Consider the following 20,690-nt stretch of genomic DNA (forward strand, 5'->3'; position numbering starts at 1 on the left):
CCGTATCCCTATTCCATACATGAATTGACTATAAGTCGGACAAATCCCTCCTCACAAATTTGCAGTAAAAAACCTTAATCCTCTATCCTCATCTAGAAAAATTGCATTTATGATAACATATAGAACGAACATATATATATATTGTACTTAAATGTGAGGCGTTTAGAGAGATACGCCATCAGGTCTGTTGTGTGTGGATAGTTATATAGTAAATACTTATAATATATTTTCTGGGTTCTTGGTGTTCTCTGGGTTTCTTTTTGCTGTGTGAATGTTTTGTGGATGTGTGTTCTATGTGTGTGTGTTTGTGTTTTTGTATCTTGGCAAAATAATGAAGCTAGATACATTTGTTATTTAGTTATGAATTACATTGTTTTCTTGTCTTGCATAAAAACGGCCTACAGAAATCGAACACAACAATAATATGTATGCTCTGAGTCGGTTTTTGTGGCAAGCAACTGATAATTACCCCAAATTCCATCCACAAAGCATCCACAATGCTGCCCAGCACGGTAATCAGATCGAAGATGTTCCACGGATCCTTGAAAAAGTTCTACAAAAAGCGATACAAATAAAATATTATTCACCTCTCTATATTCAGCATCCATGTATGTTGGATCAATTTTTAAAACTTACCTTGACACCGAATCCAATGATCTTGAGCACAGTTTCAACGCTAAACATGCCAGTGAATCCCATGTTGATGTACTTGAGTGACTTTTCATACATTTCACCCTGATTATGATACTGTTGAGATTTACAATTTTCAATTTAGTTTATGTTTATTTAACAAATATATAGAGTTCAGCGTCGACATCAATCCGTTTTTGGGGTAAAGAAAGCTTGCATTTAGCAGTAGTTGGATTAAGCATTCTTCCTCCCGCAAAGAGGGAGCACAATATATTCTCCATAAATATTATTATATGAAAGGAAAACTCAGGAAGTATTATTCCATTCGCAAATTAAATTATTTACATAGTGGAAAGATATTAAAGATCAGTTGAAATCCCTTCGTAAACAAAAATAATAGGATACATGGAAAAAGATATTCAGAGCAGAGCGTTGGGAGAGCGGTTCGGATGATGTAGAGACCCCGCTGTAGGTTGCAAACTAAATGTATTAAAATCGCTTAAATTACCTTCATCATCAGCAGGAGCGTATTGAACACGATCAGCATCATTATAAAGTACTCAAATGGCGTTGAGACAACTATGCGCCACACTTTGTACTTGAATGTGTTCCGATTTTTGGGCATATAACGCTCGAGTGGTCGTGCCCCGATTGTAAAATCAATGCAGGATTTCTGGAGTGAAGAGAAGAGCGATTATGTAGAAATATTTTGATGTCCTTTGTAACGAACATATGTGGCATTTCGTAGGCGGGACGAAGTTATTCATTCACAACACTTAATACAATTTTTGTCAAAATACGAGTACAACTAAAGGTGTTTTCAACATCAATTACGATACAAACATTTCATTCACATAATACACATTAATACAATTTTGGTAATGCTAATTGGGCGTCTAATTGTATATATGTACATATGTTTATACACATAAATGGGGGACAGGGTAGGGCTACTACATGTTGTTTGGACTGCAGTCTATATATTCCGATGCTTAATGAAAGCAAACATAAAAAGGGGGATTGATTTTTGTCAATTTACGTATATGTACAGAGGGTAAGTAAAAGCGCTTGTCTACCACAATGGTCTCAACACATAATTTTGTTTGGATGGAGTTTGTTTATCTTCTCTATATAATAGGATGTGTCTTAGACTTGTACTTGGGATTTGGATTTACTGATTTACTGATCTAAATATTTGCTCATACAACAAGAGACTTCTTTCTTTCCAGCCTAAGCCCAAAATGAAGAAATTCAACAGGTATTTTCGTTTCATTTCCCATATCTAAAACAAAGAATTAATGTATACATATGTGGTCTTACAGTGAATACAGAAACAGTTAGTATTTCTATATTTGCGAAGAGTTGTTCTCTGCAGCATTTGGATGTATACTTACAATCTTACAGTCCCTGTTTCGTGGGAGGTTGTTGGTTGGTTGTTTGGGGTTATGGCGTATTTTTGATTGGCAAACTCTTTCGACTGGCGACTACTGAACGATATCGATCGTTAAATATTCTCGTACAAATTCGGAATATTTAATGACCATCGTGAGTACAATAAGATATCTCTACTTTCCGGTAAATGTTCACTATTTATATATCAAAAAAAGGGAAATGGCTAATGCTAAGATGTAGCACAATTGCAGGATCCTATGTATATTCTATGGCATGAGTCTTTAGTTTTTATTTTTGGTTTTATTTTGGTGAGTACTAAACTAAGTAGTTTAGGAGTAGGGATCTGCTCACTCTAGAATGGATGGCACATTGACTATACAGAAATATATATAGATGGAGCGTTACTATAGAGTTTAGAGAGTGTGCTTTTGTGTGGATGGTATGGCTGGTATGGCTGGGGGACGACACGCAGTGAGCACCCACTAAAAAACGAAAGGCGAAAAGGCAAGGCAAGGCACACACATTTCTTTGTAGCTATCTCTAGGGTATACATTTATACATATAATTGCAATGCACGAGCATCGGGTTTCTGGTATCTGGTATCTGTGTGTGTCTGGTACAGTGTGTACATGTTAAATGAGCCCCGGAGCAGAGCACAATGTGTATATGTTTTATTTTTTGGGTAGCAAGTATTTACGAGTTAGTGACATGTACGTGCATATTAATCAATTTAGTTAATGTATTAATTTTTTTATTATCTTTGGTTTGGTTAGATTTTTGTTTTTTTTTTTAATGTTTACAACTAGCGGTACATTACACGAAACACATATATAAGCAGATTTATTGACAGAGAGATAGAGAGACAGATAGACAGATAGAGTTTGAGGTGGTGGCAGGGGAGGTCTCGCATGGTAAGGATTTTCGGATTTGGTTTGGGTCTGGCTCACCTGGTTCTTGTCAATTTCACCATCTTGTAACTCAGCTTCGCCTTGCTCTTGAAATGTGATAATAATCAAGGCCACGAATATGTTGACGAAGAAGAATGGAAATACAATAAAATAGACAATATAAAATATGGACATTTCGATCCGGAAATTTTGGATTGGACCCCTATCTTCATAAGTGGCAGCCATTGAGTGTTGCAAGACCCTATAGTCGTAGTTGAATTCGATGGAACGATGGACGTATGGGTTGTATATGGATGGATGAAGAGAAACGAATACAAGATATCATTCAGTTATTATTCGGTATTCATTATGCAAATATTCAATTAAGAGATAGATAGTGATAAAGACAGGTCAAGAGATAGATATACGTAGATAGCAAATAAAGTGGTTTACAACAACAATTAGGGGGTGGGGGCTTACTGTGGCCATCCCTCGCCGGTCTGGACAGCGAATAGTGTCAGCATCGCGGCCGCAACGTTGTCGTAGTGGAAGGCCCGTGGCTTCCAGACCCTCAGCTCCTGTCTAGGCAGCAATTCATCCTCCTCGTACTTAAAGTACGAACCCCTTCAGATTGCGTTTTTACATGGTTTTTGGTTTAGGGTTTTCATGTATTTAATTTATGATGTTTTTTTGGGCGTTGTTGTGGTTGTTGTTTGGTTGGTCGTGATTTAAGCCATTTGGCAATGGCAATTATTGGTAGTGGTTTTAATTAGTAATTTTCATTTCAGGCTCAGTGGAGAGAACGTTACAAAATTATACAATATTTAGGCACAACAGAACTCACTATGGTGGGTAACAGAAAAACGCAATGGATCGGAAACTAAAATATTGCAAAATATATCTACAACTGAACGGTTAAAAAAATCGAATCTTAATGACTTCATTTCAGGTTTCCTTTATGTTTTTGTTTAGCTTTTTTCGACGATGGGTGGAGAAGTATGAAAAAAATGCAGAAATCGAAATCTAATTGAAGAGAATTTACAGTTTTAAGATATAGATCTATTGAGACTCGAAATAGATTCGACCAAAGCACATTTGTATTGCAAGTTCTGCATGATGTCTGTTTGATCATGTGTGTCGGGCGGTGTTGTTGTTATTGATGAGAGGAGTATGAGTATAAAGCGGTTCGTTACTGGTTGTCCTACTGCATATTGACATTGTACGAGTATGAAAATTTGAAACTAACTAATAGTCAAATCAACACTCGTAACAGTCTGAAGAGAAAGGCGTACAAATAAAGAAATGCTCGAAAATCAACGAAATATGTATACTTTGTCCCTCAAACACCCAAAAAAAATAAACGAAAGAGCGAGTGAGCGAGCGAGTCCTTTTCTCTCGTTATTTTATCGTTGTCTCGCAGTCATCGGCTTCGTGCGTGGTTCGGCCAGTTGTTTGTTCGGTGATGTGTAACAAAAAGCAGCGCTCTCAAGCGAATATTTTCACTCTACTCTACTCTACCGAATAGCGTGTGTAGCGAGGGGGTAGCGAGTAGCGAGTGGCGATTTGTGTCTTCTCAGATGTCGTTGTTGTTGTTCTTGTTATTTTTTGGGCTTGAATGGTTTTTCAATGCATGTACGAGTATGCTTAGGTACGAAGTATGTACGTGTACATATGTAACTTGTTTTTGGTTTTAATTTTTGTTTTTTTTTTTTGTGTAAACTTGATTTTGATTTGTTTTGATTGATCAATTGGATAGGTTGGCTGGGGCCCCCAGTTATTGCATACGAAGCCAAACAGATAAAACAAACCGATACTCTCATTATTTCATTGGTGGCATAAGTATCTGCTTTTGTTTTTCACTTCTCAACTGCGACGGGGCGGCGAGTGTAAGGTCGTTACACTCGACTCGACCCACGTCTCGCGAGTGCACGTTGTGTGAGTAGTTTGGCGGAGTGACGACAGTTTCAATTCAATTTGTGGGATAATTTGTGGTAATAATATATAATACATAATGAAACTCTAATGCACACACATAAATATGGGGAAAGAGCTCGTCATCTAGTTGGTTTGGTGTCTATGGTGTCTACGAGAATGGTGTTTGCGATTCCTACAATTACGGCAGATCAGATCTATTCATACACTAGTCTTTAAACAAGTTTATAGGCAATCCAAATCAAAGGCAGTATCGCTTCTTTTCTATACAGAAACTCACACATATTTCGACCTCGATAAGTACAAATTTTGGTTTAGGGATGAGACAATGCTTTAGAACGGGGGGGGGGGGGGGGGGGGCNTACGAGCATGACGTGTTGATTAGACAAGTCAGGCAAGAAAAACTGGGCAAGAAACTTTAAAATGCTACTCTTACATTCTGTTAAATCAGTGCACCTTTTTTGTTTACTCGATAACGAAAGATGATAAACGTAACGAAAGGAAACAAACATAATATTTGTTAAGACATGTTAAAAGTTGAACAAAACGATCATACAACACACATACAAAAGAGGGCCAGGGCGGGACGGGACGGGGGAAAACTAATGTCTTGAAATGCTTCCCAATCGAACCACACTATATACAGATATAGATTTATATACAAGGAACGGGATCCCATTTCTCTTCTGGTCACTTTTTGGTAGTATTACTGATTCCAGTATACGAAATCCCCATAATCGGATCAAGGGTAACAGATCCACAGACTATATTCTCTCTCTGGATGCTTTAAACTTACGAAACATTTATATGTACATACATATGTACGAGTGGATAGGAACACAGATCAGACATAGGCGTGTATGTTTGTACAGACATACATACATACATACATATATGTATATATATTTAAATGTCGGATATATGGTTTTTTTTTTTAGTTTTTTTTTTCGGTTTTTGGCCCGTTTACGAGCATGACGTGTTGATTAGACAAGTCAGGCAAGAAAAACTGGGCAAGAAACTTTAAAATGCTACTCTTACATTCTGTTAAATCAGTGCACCTTTTTTGTTTACTCGATAACGAAAGATGATAAACGTAACGAAAGGAAACAAACATAATATTTGTTAAGACATGTTAAAAGTTGAACAAAACGATCATACAACACACATACAAAAGAGGGCCAGGGCGGGACGGGACGGGGGAAAACTAATGTCTTGAAATGCTTCCCAATCGAACCACACTATATACAGATATAGATTTATATACAAGGAACGGGATCCCATTTCTCTTCTGGTCACTTTTTGGTAGTATTACTGATTCCAGTATACGAAATCCCCATAATCGGATCAAGGGTAACAGATCCACAGACTATATTCTCTCTCTGGATGCTTTAAACTTACGAAACATTTATATGTACATACATATGTACGAGTGGATAGGAACACAGATCAGACATAGGCGTGTATGTTTGTACAGACATACATACATACATACATATATGTATATATATTTAAATGTCGGATATATGGTTTTTTTTTTTAGTTTTTTTTTTCGGTTTTTGGCCCGTTTACGAGCATGACGTGTTGATTAGACAAGTCAGGCAAGAAAAACTGGGCAAGAAACTTTAAAATGCTACTCTTACATTCTGTTAAATCAGTGCACCTTTTTTGTTTACTCGATAACGAAAGATGATAAACGTAACGAAAGGAAACAAACATAATATTTGTTAAGACATGTTAAAAGTTGAACAAAACGATCATACAACACACATACAAAAGAGGGCCAGGGCGGGACGGGACGGGGGAAAACTAATGTCTTGAAATGCTTCCCAATCGAACCACACTATATACAGATATAGATTTATATACAAGGAACGGGATCCCATTTCTCTTCTGGTCACTTTTTGGTAGTATTACTGATTCCAGTATACGAAATCCCCATAATCGGATCAAGGGTAACAGATCCACAGACTATATTCTCTCTCTGGATGCTTTAAACTTACGAAACATTTATATGTACATACATATGTACGAGTGGATAGGAACACAGATCAGACATAGGCGTGTATGTTTGTACAGACATACATACATACATACATATATGTATATATATTTAAATGTCGGATATATGGTTTTTTTTTTTAGTTTTTTTTTTCGGTTTTTGGCCCGTTTACGAGCATGACGTGTTGATTAGACAAGTCAGGCAAGAAAAACTGGGCAAGAAACTTTAAAATGCTACTCTTACATTCTGTTAAATCAGTGCACCTTTTTTGTTTACTCGATAACGAAAGATGATAAACGTAACGAAAGGAAACAAACATAATATTTGTTAAGACATGTTAAAAGTTGAACAAAACGATCATACAACACACATACAAAAGAGGGCCAGGGCGGGACGGGACGGGGGAAAACTAATGTCTTGAAATGCTTCCCAATCGAACCACACTATATACAGATATAGATTTATATACAAGGAACGGGATCCCATTTCTCTTCTGGTCACTTTTTGGTAGTATTACTGATTCCAGTATACGAAATCCCCATAATCGGATCAAGGGTAACAGATCCACAGACTATATTCTCTCTCTGGATGCTTTAAACTTACGAAACATTTATATGTACATACATATGTACGAGTGGATAGGAACACAGATCAGACATAGGCGTGTATGTTTGTACAGACATACATACATACATACATATATGTATATATATTTAAATGTCGGATATATATATTGAGATATACATATAGCTAAAAACCAATACTATACAGCTAGACATCAATGTGTGGGGTAGAGGATTATAAGATGGCGGAGGCATGTCCCCTAATGATTCTATTGTATTTGTTGTTTGTAGATATGTATGTACAATGTAAGTTTTTGTAGCCTAATATTAGACCTCTCCGTACGAGTGAGTGGAATGACTTTGTTGTTGTTCTTTCTAGCTCTAGCAGCTACGCAATGTTCGTTCGAGTTGTGTGTCTAAGTATTCAGAGTTCTATTTTGTATGGATACAGAGTACTGACTACTTGGTTACTTGGATCTTCGACAGAGAAACATACAACAGAAAGACAGAGAGTTAGCAACAGAGTAACAGACAGATAGATATATAGCGAGAGGAGAGAGAGTTACAGTCGTAGAGATCGTGTGTTTGTGTGTTGGAGAGTGGGAGAGCTAGACAGCTATAGCGCCATTATATGGAGGATATTTAAATGATCAAACCTAAAACATTGAGATAAGTACTACAGAAGGATCGAACAAACGTATCATTATGGTCAAGAGTCCTATGGCACACAAAATGATCCAAAAACGATACGAAACACACATATACATACATTTAATCAAGAATCAAATAATGAGGCTTGCGTAATATATTATTAAATGTAATTTAAAACAAAAAATAGGGTACGGAATGAGGAAGATAATAAGAAAGTAAAACTGAAACAGAAGAGTCAAAAAATATAGCGAACAAACCAAACGGAACAAATTTGAAACTTGAGTAAAAATTTTACTTACTGGCACTCTGCGGAAGTATGTTTACTTTCGTCCGTACAATAAAAAAATTTTCCATTGAACAATTGTACTCCAATAACAGAAAATATAAATTGAAACAATATGTACACGATTAGAATGTTAACAACATTTTTCAATGAGTTCACGACGCAATCGAAGACGGCTTTCAATTTTGGTACACGCTTAATGGTCTTCAATGGCCGGAGTACACGCAATACACGTAGCGATTTAATAGTCGATAAATTTTGTCCAGCGCTGCTACCGCTCATATCGAAACCGAAACTAACAGCAGCGCATATAACGACCACAGCATCCATAATATTCCAGAATTCTCTTAAATAGCTGCCAGGGTGCAGTATCACACCCAAGTCTACAATTTTCAGCAACATTTCTATCGTGAATACGCCGGTAAATGCATAATCAAAGTAATTCAATATCTTGTTTCGCCTCGAGTTCTCACGAACGGGATCTTCGGCTGCTAATGCTATTGATGACATTGAGATGACGACCATAATGAAGAAATCAAAATATGGCAAATTAACAACCCAATGGGCGCCGCGTCGTATGCTGTATATAAAAGTCGTTCGTTTATCGTTTATCGAATATATATCAGACATCGAATGTGGGTTGTTTTTTATGGGTGGTATCGGTAATCGGTAATCATATTTAGATGAAGTTTTTTATATGTAATCGTCATGATCATATTTTTTTGTTTTTCATTTGGAATGGCATCAAATTCGGTTTAGAGTTTGGTTTTGATTTTTGTAAAAATTTATCATATATTTGTGATGTTTTTTTTGTTCATTTTCCGATTGCGATTTTTTTATTTCGTCACCCGTTTATTTGGTTTTCATATTTTTTGGTTGATAGATTTTGCATATTTTTGTGGTCGTTTCAAATGGATTTTTTTTAATTTGAGTATTTGTTTTTGTGGTTGATTTAATTTTGAAATTCGTTCGTCGTTGTTCGTTGTGGTTGAATTTGTTGGAGATGTTGTTGTTGTTGTTGAAGGTGTTTGTAGTTGAGTAGATAGATGATGAGTAGATAGATGATGATTGCCGTTTATAGTGGCGGTGTTTGTTTTTATGGTGATTTTTGTGATTTTTTTGATGGTGATTGGTGATTGTATTCAGATATTATTGAATATATTTCAAAATATAATGTCGATTCATACAATCAATCGATTGATTGTTTATTATTTTTGGTTTTTGTTGGTTGTGTGCAACAAAAAAATGTAACGAATCCAAAAAGGTAAAAGGTAAAAAGAAAAAAAATATTGAAAATAGTTAGTTATTTTGTTATACTCAGTTTGCTGTCGTTGATTATATCATAATTAGATTAGAATAATGTCATTGATAGGGCTATTTGATGTAACGATTAAATATATATGCAGTAAAATATATATAGAGCAACAATTAACGATATCTAAGCAATGCCCGGTATAATACCTGGAAAAAAAGCCTTGGATCGGCACCAAAGACTAAGTGAAAATGGAATCTACGAGGCGAGTTTTTTTATCTTAAATTATTCGCGGTAAGTCAGGCATCTGTCTTTCCCCCAGTTTTAGGTTGGCCGACTTGGTATCGACCGGACGATGCGTTCTTATGAGATATACATATATGAGTAGTTCCTGGAAGAGATCTGGATTATCTTACGTCTACAAGTAGAATGAGAAAACCCCCAGCACGAAGCTCTCACAGAAAAACGGAAAGAGAGCCTTATGACGGATAGATTGGAAGAATGATTGAGTGGATGGAAGAATATTTACGGATTTGTTGGTGAGAGTATAAACATCGATGAGTATGGCAACATTGGCTTCGGTCCCTCCGTCACTTCCTCCTCCTCCTTTTTCTCCTCCTCCTTCTTTTTGCTCTTTCCTTTCGTTACGGCCACTGTGCCATCGCCGTTCTCTACGTGGACACCATCGCCCTGAAGGGCCTCCATTTCCTTTTCAAGTTCTTGCAGTTGTTTCTCTTTATCCTCTTCGACTTGTTCCTCTTCGGCTGCTGTTAACTCTTGTGCATTCGCCAAATTATCAACGGCGATAGCCAAGAAAACATTTAAGAGCGTGTAATTACCGAAGAGTACCAAAACGATAAAGTATCTGTTTTAGGGGATAATATCAAGAACACAATGACAATTAACATAAGATTATACCAAAGTGTTTCTTAATTTAAGTTCTATGAGAGGTGTATGTATATATGTATGTAAGAGCAGGCAATCAATCAAGTATTCCAACCAAGATCTTGGAGTTGGTAGTAGGGGGAGTGGAAGGAACTAGGAGTACTACGGTTACTACTACAGTGTCACACAGAGTCAGGGCCAACACAAGTCGTGGAAAAGCTGCAAATAGACATGGCAATGGAGAAGGTGAGGCATTAGCATACGTTCAAACTTTCAAATATCAATCATGTCTACACTTACGAATTTGGTGACCGCTGTTATAGGGGGTGGCGCAGGTTGGCTCTTGCTGATGAAACGTGGAACTTGTGGGACTTGGGCTTGCAGAATTTCAATTAAATTCTTCAAGCTCCAAAGTCTCTCTGGTTTTTTTTTTGTGCTCGATTGCACAGATTAATGGTTCGACGTTCAATGACTAGGACTCCTCTTTAGATTTTAGGAAGTTACAGGACACATAAATACGAATACGAAATACTAAGCTAACGTACAAGTACGATCGATATACATTTAAATGAGTGAGGAATATTTTCTAGAATTAGCTAGGAGATCCCGGACGGGATATGGGAGTTGGGGATTTTCTGATTTTAGTTAGCTCGGTACATATTGAATTCCAAAATATTGAATGCAAATAGCGTACAATGCATATGATCAATAGAGATAGAGAGACAGTGAGAGAGTGAACAAGATTAAACCGAAAAAACTTACATAGAGTAAATCATTCCTTTCTGTGCACCACCTTGCGATATGATGCCCTGGTACATGACTTCGTTCCAATCCTCGCCAGTGAGAATTTGGAATACGGTCAACAGGGCTATCGGGAATGTATTAAAATTGGTCTCGGGCGTGCCTCCGGGCAGATTGAACTGGCCGCCAAATAGTTGCATGCCAAGCAGTGCAAATATCAGTATGAACAAGAAGAGCAGGAACAGCAGCGAGATAATCGATCTCATTGAGTTCAGCAGTGAGATGACTAAATTGCGCAGCGATGACCAGTATTTGGTTACTTTGAAGATGCGCAGAAGTCGCAATGCACGCAGCACGGACAGACCGAACGAGCCGCCCTTGACCTCGGACCAGATCACCTCGAATATCGAACCACTAATGACAACACAATCAAAACGGTTGAACGACGACTCAAAGTAAATGCGGGGCCCCAGCGCGTACATCTTGATGAACATCTCCGACATGAAGAGTCCAAGGAATATGAATTCCGCATAGTCTGAAAGTCCCAATCAAACAAAGAATTAATTGATCGTTGATCTACAGATCTGATCTATGTACATATACTTACACAGAAATTCTGTGAGGAACGAGGGCTGGCCATAGTGCTCAACGGCCACGCACACTGTGTTCAGAAAGACGAGTACGATCACGAACCAGTAGAACCACTGCGTCTTCACTGTGTGACGAATCCAGAAGCGAAATCTTTTCTCCGCTCTCCAGAATCCCGTACAACTGCCTTGAGGTTTCGAGCGAGTTTTCAGATAACCTACGGGATGGAGAGCGAACACGCATTGTTAGTAGGATTCAATAGATGGCGGCAGCGTGTGTGAACAGTTATATAATCTCCACCTATAGCGCAAACCCAATTACTACAGTGCGTTTCAGAACTAAACGTTTAACAGTCTGTCAGTTCTTATAGCTCTAAATCCCACTGCTATCTTATATTAATTTACTCAAATACAATGTGACAGAGAGACTTGTAATAATTAGACACAGTGGTTGTTGACTTGGTTACTCTATAATTATAATTGTTAGCACTGAATACGTTTAGACAGACAGATCTAATTGATATGATTACGAGATGTACGTTACACAGGTGTGATGCATCCACTGGACTAGCACTAGACAGAGATTTCTTTTGTGTGCCGAGCTTGGACATCTGCATTCATGCTTATCAGATATCTGTTTAAATATCATGTTCTACTTAAAACGCATGTTTTCTTTTTTTAATATTAATTTAAATTAATTTTTTAGGTTTAATTAAAACTTCTTCTTTGCTTTCCTGTCTAAGCTGTACTTCGTGGAAGGAATTGAAGTCCGATTTTAAATTATATTTACTCTGATTATCATTCGATTGGATTTTCCAATTTGTTTTTGAGCTGAAAATCTACTTAGATAATCTACTTAGATGGTATTTTTAGATACCTAGTATTATCTTATAAGTTCGTGTTGGACGTTTATTTATATTTTGTATCTTGTTGGAAAAAAAGATTCTAACTGATTCTAAAATCCATTAACCGATTCCCATAATGCCCACTCGATTGCGCAAGCAAGCATAAAGCATCACTACATGAAACATTATTTTACATACAAATCAGATCATACATCTGTAACATTTCTGTATACAATTGGTGCAATTTACTCAAAGACCTATTTGTGATGCAATCTAGAACTAGCCCGGTAGAATGTTTTCAGGCAGTACAACTAAGTACATATGTATATGGGCTACTTTTTCTTTATTCAAAACGCTGATTTTTACATACAAGTACGAGTAAGTACAAGAAAGATGCAGAAATGCTTTACGATTCATGACTTGTACAATATATGTTTTTGTGTGTACAGTGTTTATTTTGGATAATTGCTTCGCCGATTTGTGTGTGTGTGTGTGTGTGTGTGTGTGTGTGTGTGCCGTGAATAAAGTAAATTATAATTTACTTACACATTTCGAAACGATATTCAATGTAATAGATTTACAAATTCGTTTTGTTGTTTGAGAATATTGTAAGGTTCAAATGAAGAAACGAAATATCAAAATTAATTGCATTTCGGTTTTCAATTTTTGTTTAGGCTAAGACAAAACTTGTATTATTTATAAGTATTTGTTTGTATTAAAGACATTCGAAGAACAAGAAAATCTAGGCATTCAAATGCAACTCAACGCAATTCAAAAGTTTTAGCATTTCGTGTGTTTTTTTGTGTAAAGAATTTGCAATATAGTACAAAGGTCCATGCTTTTCCCTCTTCCCAACGAATGAAGGACACTCTTCATAGACGATGTTAGCTATGACCTAACTTGACACTATTACACTTGAGCTGTTTCTTCCGAACCTTTTTCATCATGTCTAACATCCAAAATTGTGTGTCTTCAATTTAGTTTTTAAATATCTTTCTTACCATCATCGCCATAGTCCTCCTCGGCCTCCTCCTCTTCAGTGTCTGTAGATTTAGATTTGCCCAAACTTTTCAGCTTTTTCCGCTTGGCTGCGTTACGTCTTCGTGCTATAATTAAAAAAAAAAAAACAAAAGATCCGTGATTAATATCAGAATAAATATATGATAGCAGATTTGGTATTTATATGACAATCACCCTCCATTATGTGCATTTTCTCCTCCTCTGTTGTTCGCTCTTCGGCTAGTATCACTTCCTCTGAAATAACATCATTGCAATGCATTAATTGGTATTTGATATCACATAAAGAATATCGATTTGATCAACAAAATTTAGCACAAAAGGAGTATAGTATATGTGGGGATATGTCTTTTGTATAATGGGGAATCATGATTGGTCTATACATATATATTTATACGATATGTCCACCTTTGTGTTGGGATTTTTACTTTACACTTGGCAATGCATAGGAGCTTTTATTTGTTTCTGGTTCTATAAGGAGTAGGTACGCTACGAATGTGCCACAGGTGCTGGCTATATATAACTTATCTGAGTACAACTGGTAAATATATATATGTATATTTAGATGTATATAATGTGGTTGGTTTGTGCCAAACGAGATGATTAATATGATTGGAACCTCAAACTTTAGATAGATAGAGAGATGATCTCAAATTGACTTGATTACACAACTCTTTTAGGGATTTCTAGCGAAGTAAAATCCTTGGTGAAATCCGGCCCATTAACGCATGCACAAACTTGTGTAACAATCAATTAATTCTTAGGAATGATAAAGAACCATTGGAGTCTCGGATTTGTTTGATGTTCTTTGGATGAAGATCTTGACAAGTGAGAGTTGTGCTTGAGTTTTGTTGGTATATATTGAGAAATACTTGTTGAAAATTCATGAACAATTATATAACATTTCATAGATATGTTTGCGGGCAAAGTTTTTTGTGCATTTTGTTTGGTCTGTAATGTGTATTGAAAAGTATTTCTTGGAGTATTTGTGTTGTTTGGGATGTAGTATTAGGTGTGGTGTGGAGTGTATTATGGGAGTATATTGTAGATAGATTTTACAAACAAGAAATAGGGGTTAAATACTATACCAGCTTTACAAATCCATTCAACATAGCCGTTTAACTCTCTTTCTAGTTGCTGCTGCCTTCTAAGTTTAAGAAACTCTTGTCTATTTTCTACTTTTTCTCGTTCTTTTGCGAATTCACTACAAAAAATAATCAAAATAGAATGTGATAAACCAAAAATAGGATTTGATTCGATTTCGATTTGTTTAATCAGATGTAAATATGTATGCAGCATTAGCAATACAACAGCAAAATCACTTCACATCTTTGTAGGAGAATAGTGTTCCACAAATAAAACTAAGAAGGAAATTTAAGTCATAATTCGTTCCAAATGGAAATTCAAATAAAATCAAAAATTCAGACAGAGATAGAGATAGTGGAAAATATTTAGTGGCAACTAAAACGATAATAATAACACATTTTGATTATATATTTCTTGGCATCGGTTTGCTCCCCAGCGGGACCAGACCCTTGGAATCAGGTCAGCAGTCAAGGGAACCATTTTTGAATGAATATTATATGCCTAGAGTACACATACATACGAGTATATGTATGGGCAGTATGCAGGATGATTTATAGGGCAAGAGCCAGCGTGGAGTACTCCTCGTACCCATGATGTGCTGATGGCATCATCGGTAATGTGGCATGGGATGTGGGTTTTTATGCGTTTTATTTTTTATTCGGGGTGCACTTGTGTATGGTCAGTGGTGTGTAGATAGTATATAGTAGATATATAACTGATTCCTGATTCCTACTCCACTGGTAGGCTGATCAGGAACTGGCATCGCTTTCATTTCCGCAAGTAATAGAACTTGTACTATATATTTTTGGCTAGATAATTGAACTAGCTATTTAGTTTAGTTTCTGGGTAAGAGGGAAAACGTTGTCTCTATGTTAGTTTAAATTCAACTAAAGTTAGGTATAAGTATAGCAAAATGCATAGAATACGTACTGTTCGGGGTGGGGGCGAAAACAGAACGATTAAGGTGAAGTGTGGATTGGTTTTTTTTGAGGGGTGAACGAACAGCATTTCACATGGTACTTTGTTGGCTAATCAATTGATTTTGGAGAGTAGTAAATATTATTTAGCAACTCTTTGTGGCTGTGGTTTATGTTGGATTATTATTTGGAATTTCTTGCGTTCTAAGTAGTTAGCATATTGGGATTAGTAGTACGTACATAACTAGCAGTCAAATTCAAATAATTTCCGTATAACGATTATAGTATGTTGTTTGGAAGTACTTTTGGTTCTGTTTTTGGTTTGTTTTATAGATGGATGTCTGCTGAGATATTCATAGTACTAAAAGGGTTTTTCCTTGGGTACATACTATATTGTATAGCTCTGTTTCGAATTGCTTGGAAGCTCTAAATAGTCAATGGCTGGTTTACTTTTTGGTTGCATTCGAGGATGGGGTACTGGAACGGGGGGTGGGGCTTAGAACTATTTGTATAAACCTGCTTGTGTGATCCAGTCAAGGTACGAGACCATTGCTGTCTGAAACATGGCACGAAAGCGGCATTTTTGAAACTCCATGCGACGCTCGACGCGGTTACGTTCGTTTGAAAACTCTCTGAATATTCGAGGAATACGTTTCATTTAATTCATTGAACATAAAGACCCAAAAAAACAAAGTTGAACAGAAATTAGAAAAAGAAATCATATTTTCAAACTCATATGTACATATGTATAAACAGGAGCAGTCTGAACATCACGACAACCCAACCCTCACGAATTAAACCCAGCACAAATTAGTTGTACAATTTTGCAATACTTTACATCAAATGGGTGTCTGTTTGCGAAGCATCTATGCATATATACACACACGAAACATATGTATAATCTGGGGAGTATTCAATTTGCAAATTCCCCCCAAATAATCTTGTTGCGAATTCAAGCTCTCCCACCCAAATCAGATCAATTCAAAACCAATAATCAATATAATATAGCGGTAGAAACAGTAGATTGTGTTACGGTGTATAAAAGATCGGATAGATTGTGAGAGCATCCGATCAGCAAGAGAGACAGAGACAGAGAGAGAGAGAGAGAGAGAGAGAGAGAATCAACTTACCCACTCAAGACACCAAGAACTAAGTTGAGCATAAAAAATGAGCCTATAACTATAAGAGGCACGAAATATATCCAATTAAATGTTGAACCTAATGCGTCGTTGGTCTATGGATAAACAAAAAACAAAATAAATAAGTATTACACGATTTACTTAATGTGTAATGTTATGCAAAGGGTATACCCAATAGAGTATTGACGTCCAGCCCTCCATTGTGATGCATTGGAATACGGTCAACATGGCGAATCCAATATTATCGAAACTCGTTATGCCTGAATTTGGTCCATCCCATTTTTCCAGACACATGCTTGTGGTGTTGTTGCATACAAAGGAGCCGCCTGCCTTCTCTGTGCTGTTGTCCGTGTTGCAGGGTGTCTCTGATTCGCCCTCCTTCACTAGTTTATCTGTGATACATCCAGAGGCGGAAGGAAAGAGAGAAGAGAGTGTGAGTTCGAAGCAGTTCTATGTGCTCATTGTGCTATAGAATTTAGTTTACTTGGATCTTCTAAGCTATAACAAGTCTTATGCAGTGCGCCCGAATAAAACTCGAGTCCAATGATTGCAAATATTACGATTGCAAACAACACCAAGAGACCGATTTGCAGTAAAGGTGCCATCGCCTTGATTATAGATTTTAAAACTACTTGTAAACCTATATAGACGATGCAGGTGTAGATCCCATCCAGTTTCAGTTTCCACGGCAGGTTGTGTGTCAATTGAAGAGATGGAATGAATGGTTTGTATTAGTAAAGATTTGCAATGTAGCTGTTGGTAGATGTACATTCATATTTACAATGGGCTCACGGAGCCCCTACCACAAGCTCTAGTACAGACAAAACTAATTGATGGAATGACCACCAAATAGTAACTACATTCAAATTCTAAGGATAGAGTACCCAAAGATACTCAAATGAAAAATACAGAAAGTAATGGAAAGAGTAGAAGAGATTAATAACTTGAAACACGAGAAACTACTCACTAGGAATTCCAGACACTAATTTTAAGGGCCGTAGCACACGAATGGCTCTAAGTGTTCTTAGGTCTACCTCGGGCCCTATTTGTGGGTACTGTGTCATGAATCTGTTTGCAGACGTTAAGCGATCGAAACGAGTAGTTGAAATTAGTTGATTAGCGATACTCAATGAATATCCAAAAACAGTTCCAAATATGAATACAAAATCAATATATAGGTATGTATGTATGTACGTAAAGAAAAATGATTCCAAAAAGGGTGCATCTTAAATCGAACCTTAAATCGAAATAAAATCAAATAGCAACGAAAGGGTTTCAAATAATGTCGAATTAAAAAATATACATTAAATGATACATTAACGTTTAACGCGCGGCGGCTAGTTCATATATTTCGCACACACAATGGGAGACCCAAGCGAAAACTTTCAATAGTTTGTATCTGCTCTAATCCTCGCTGATCCCCTCTGGGGGGATGCACACATTCATCTGGAGAGCAAATCCAAGCTACTTTTAGTATACATATGTGTATAAAAATGTTCCATTAAGAAAATATCTAGCATATATAGTTTCAAAGAAAAAGAACTAAGATATCATTTGAGAGAAAAAGCAAAATAAAATACGTGTTAAGAAGGATTAATATATATCTTATAAAATGCCTAAGGGCATAACAAAATACTACAATTTATGTTATTTGTAACTCTCTTTTGGTTAGATATAGCATTTACCAGTAAATCATTAAGTTGTTAGCTATAAAATGTATCTTCTATGAGCCAAATATAAAGCTAAATCTAAAATAAATTGTCCTAGTCGCCACCTGCCTGGTATTGAATATATTCGAATGTTGTACATTTTAGTACTAATACATTAATTCATGATATAAACATAAAATGTATATTCCATGAGCCAATCACAATCTTAAATCTAAATTATATGTATTATATGATCTTTTGGGTTTGGCGCTATGCACAAACGATCTAAAATCGCCACTGCATCGTATTTAAGAGTAGTAAAACCTCTAAAGTTTGTGATTGCTATTGCTTTTACATAGATCCATGGTTTGGCATCCAAATCCCACGTTGACTGAATGGAATATTAATTTCTAAACTAATTAATAATGGATTATGAACTAATATTAAATGTTTTGTTACGATATGTGGTCCGAATAAAATATATAATAAACAGTTTCACATACATATAATCTAAAGATAATCTATTATCTCAAGTAAATATCGAACTCTTCTTTAGAAACTTTTTAATGGCAACATCGTTGCTCAGTCTTTAATAAACTATCCATTAATATACGAAAGCAAAAAAGAGCTCGATATGTACATATGTATTATATGAAATTAAAATAACTATATCCGATCTAGTTTGAATCTGATTTATGGGCGGCATCCTATCGATGCTGCCTATGGCCATTCCCTTTTGACTAGCCCATCAAATTTGAAACCCATTATAATATCTACTTGATCACTCACTAAGACGACACACACATCGTAGCTATAGCTTGTTCTATAATGCAATTTCGGATGTTCAATTACAATTTATGAAATGAGGCTAGCTAGCCAAGATAAATATTGAATAGGATATTAAATGTATTATCTCTCTCTGGCCTAAGATAGTTTCTATATCTAATGTTGTTTTCGTTGGCTCGGAGTCTTACTTGGAATTCGGGATACGAGCTTCAGCGGTCGTAAGACACGAAAAGACCTCAACATACGCAGGTCAACATCTATATTGGCCTCAGCAAATATCGTCATGGCTCTGTTTACGTTCGGTTTACGATCGCAAGGGGCGGGAAGTTATTAATAATATTAAAATTTGTTGCTTATAAACACATATTTACATGTAACTAATGTATGAAGAGACTTCCTCATTTGCTTTTATATGTTTAACAGTTTCTTAAAACTATAAAAACGAACGATTCTTAGAAATTACAATAGATCTTTAATCCTAATGATTCCGTAAGAAATTTAAATTTCGTTCTTCACGGATTGAATCTTCTTAAGAATATAGTATATAATAAAAGCGAAATAAAAGCTTTCATTGCGGGTGTCTAAAATACTTATTTTCCATTAAAAACAAAACGTTGGTATGTGTGTTCGGGTGTATTTTGATAAAGGTTAATCCTGTTCTGGATATTTATTTACCCCGTCACTACAACGAAAAAATCCATGATGTTCCAAATATTCCTGAGATAGGAGTGTTTATGCAGAACAAGCCCTAGGGCGAGGATCTTGAGCGATGCTTCTACACAGAAAATGCATAAAAAATAGGCCTCCGTTTTTTCCTAATTTATAAAAGAGACAGCAGATTATTATTTATAAATGAGATGATGGATCAGGGATGATGGATGAGGGAGGGAGGGGGTCTTGGTATTAGTCTTACCAATTTTTGAGCCAATACTGTCTTGTCGCCACCCGGCAAGTGCTCCTCCAGCGCCAACACAACACAGTTGGCTATGATTGTCAATAACACAGCGTATTCAAAGGGCGGCCATTCAATGATGAATCGTGTGTACTTTCTAATTGGGTTATCCTCGGTTAGGATAAACAATGACGTCGGACCACCACCTGGTGGGTTTTCCTCTTTTTTCGGGCCACCCATTCTATCAGCTAAGCGATGGGCTCCCTTTCGACCCAAGTGCCCCCCGCCTAAGGAGTCCTGTTGATGCCCTGCTAGCACTGCTTCCTGAGCCGCTTCCAACCTGTACACATGGAATATATATGATGATTGGGTAATAAAATAATAGAGATAATAGATGCCAACAAATTTGACTAATTGTATGGTAAAAATAATTAATTTAAATTTTATTTCCGCAGACAAGCAATGAAATACTTATTTGTTTGTTTGTTTTTATGTTAATTGTTGCACAATTAAAAAACAGAAAATAAAAAAAAATGTAGATAAATACATATTAGAAA

General features: G+C 36.4%; 1 protein-coding gene across 32 annotated transcripts in view; it reads right to left on the reverse strand.

The window, feature by feature from the left end:
• The window catches only part of LOC117590345 (voltage-dependent calcium channel type A subunit alpha-1), a 55,912-nt gene that overhangs the window by 28,383 nt on the left and 6,839 nt on the right, over positions 1 to 20,690 (reverse strand). For 18 of the 32 annotated variants that reach the window (XR_004574283.1, XR_004574284.1, XM_034282851.1 and 15 more), the window contains 18 exons: positions 20,155 to 20,473; positions 19,917 to 20,056; positions 17,774 to 17,874; positions 17,291 to 17,446; positions 16,978 to 17,198; positions 16,798 to 16,901; positions 14,753 to 14,868; positions 13,842 to 13,901; positions 13,649 to 13,753; positions 11,823 to 12,020; positions 11,237 to 11,750; positions 10,119 to 10,454; positions 8,354 to 8,917; positions 3,390 to 3,533; positions 2,970 to 3,171; positions 1,139 to 1,303; positions 637 to 747; positions 470 to 553 (listed from right to left, as the gene is read on the reverse strand). Coding sequence is in view for 30 of the 32 variants with exons in the window: in XM_034282851.1 (XP_034138742.1) it covers positions 470 to 553; positions 637 to 747; positions 1,139 to 1,303; positions 2,970 to 3,171; positions 3,390 to 3,533; positions 8,354 to 8,917; positions 10,119 to 10,454; positions 11,237 to 11,750; positions 11,823 to 12,020; positions 13,649 to 13,753; positions 13,842 to 13,901; positions 14,753 to 14,868; positions 16,798 to 16,901; positions 16,978 to 17,198; positions 17,291 to 17,446; positions 17,774 to 17,874; positions 19,917 to 20,056; positions 20,155 to 20,473 (3,640 nt within the window). In the remaining 2 variants the exon portion in view is untranslated. Of the gene's footprint in view, positions 1 to 469; positions 554 to 636; positions 748 to 1,138; positions 1,304 to 2,969; positions 3,172 to 3,389; positions 3,534 to 8,353; positions 8,918 to 10,118; positions 10,455 to 11,236; positions 11,751 to 11,822; positions 12,021 to 13,648; positions 13,754 to 13,841; positions 13,902 to 14,752; positions 14,869 to 16,183; positions 16,300 to 16,797; positions 16,902 to 16,977; positions 17,199 to 17,290; positions 17,447 to 17,773; positions 17,875 to 19,429; positions 19,531 to 19,916; positions 20,057 to 20,154; positions 20,474 to 20,690 lie in introns of all 32 variants that reach the window. The other 14 variants (XM_034282846.1, XM_034282869.1, XM_034282866.1 and 11 more) reach the window with 4 other exon arrangements.

This window comes from Drosophila guanche, unplaced genomic scaffold, assembly GCF_900245975.1.
Source record: "Drosophila guanche unplaced genomic scaffold, DGUA_6, whole genome shotgun sequence".
In the NCBI taxonomy this organism is placed as follows: domain Eukaryota; kingdom Metazoa; phylum Arthropoda; class Insecta; order Diptera; family Drosophilidae; genus Drosophila; species Drosophila guanche.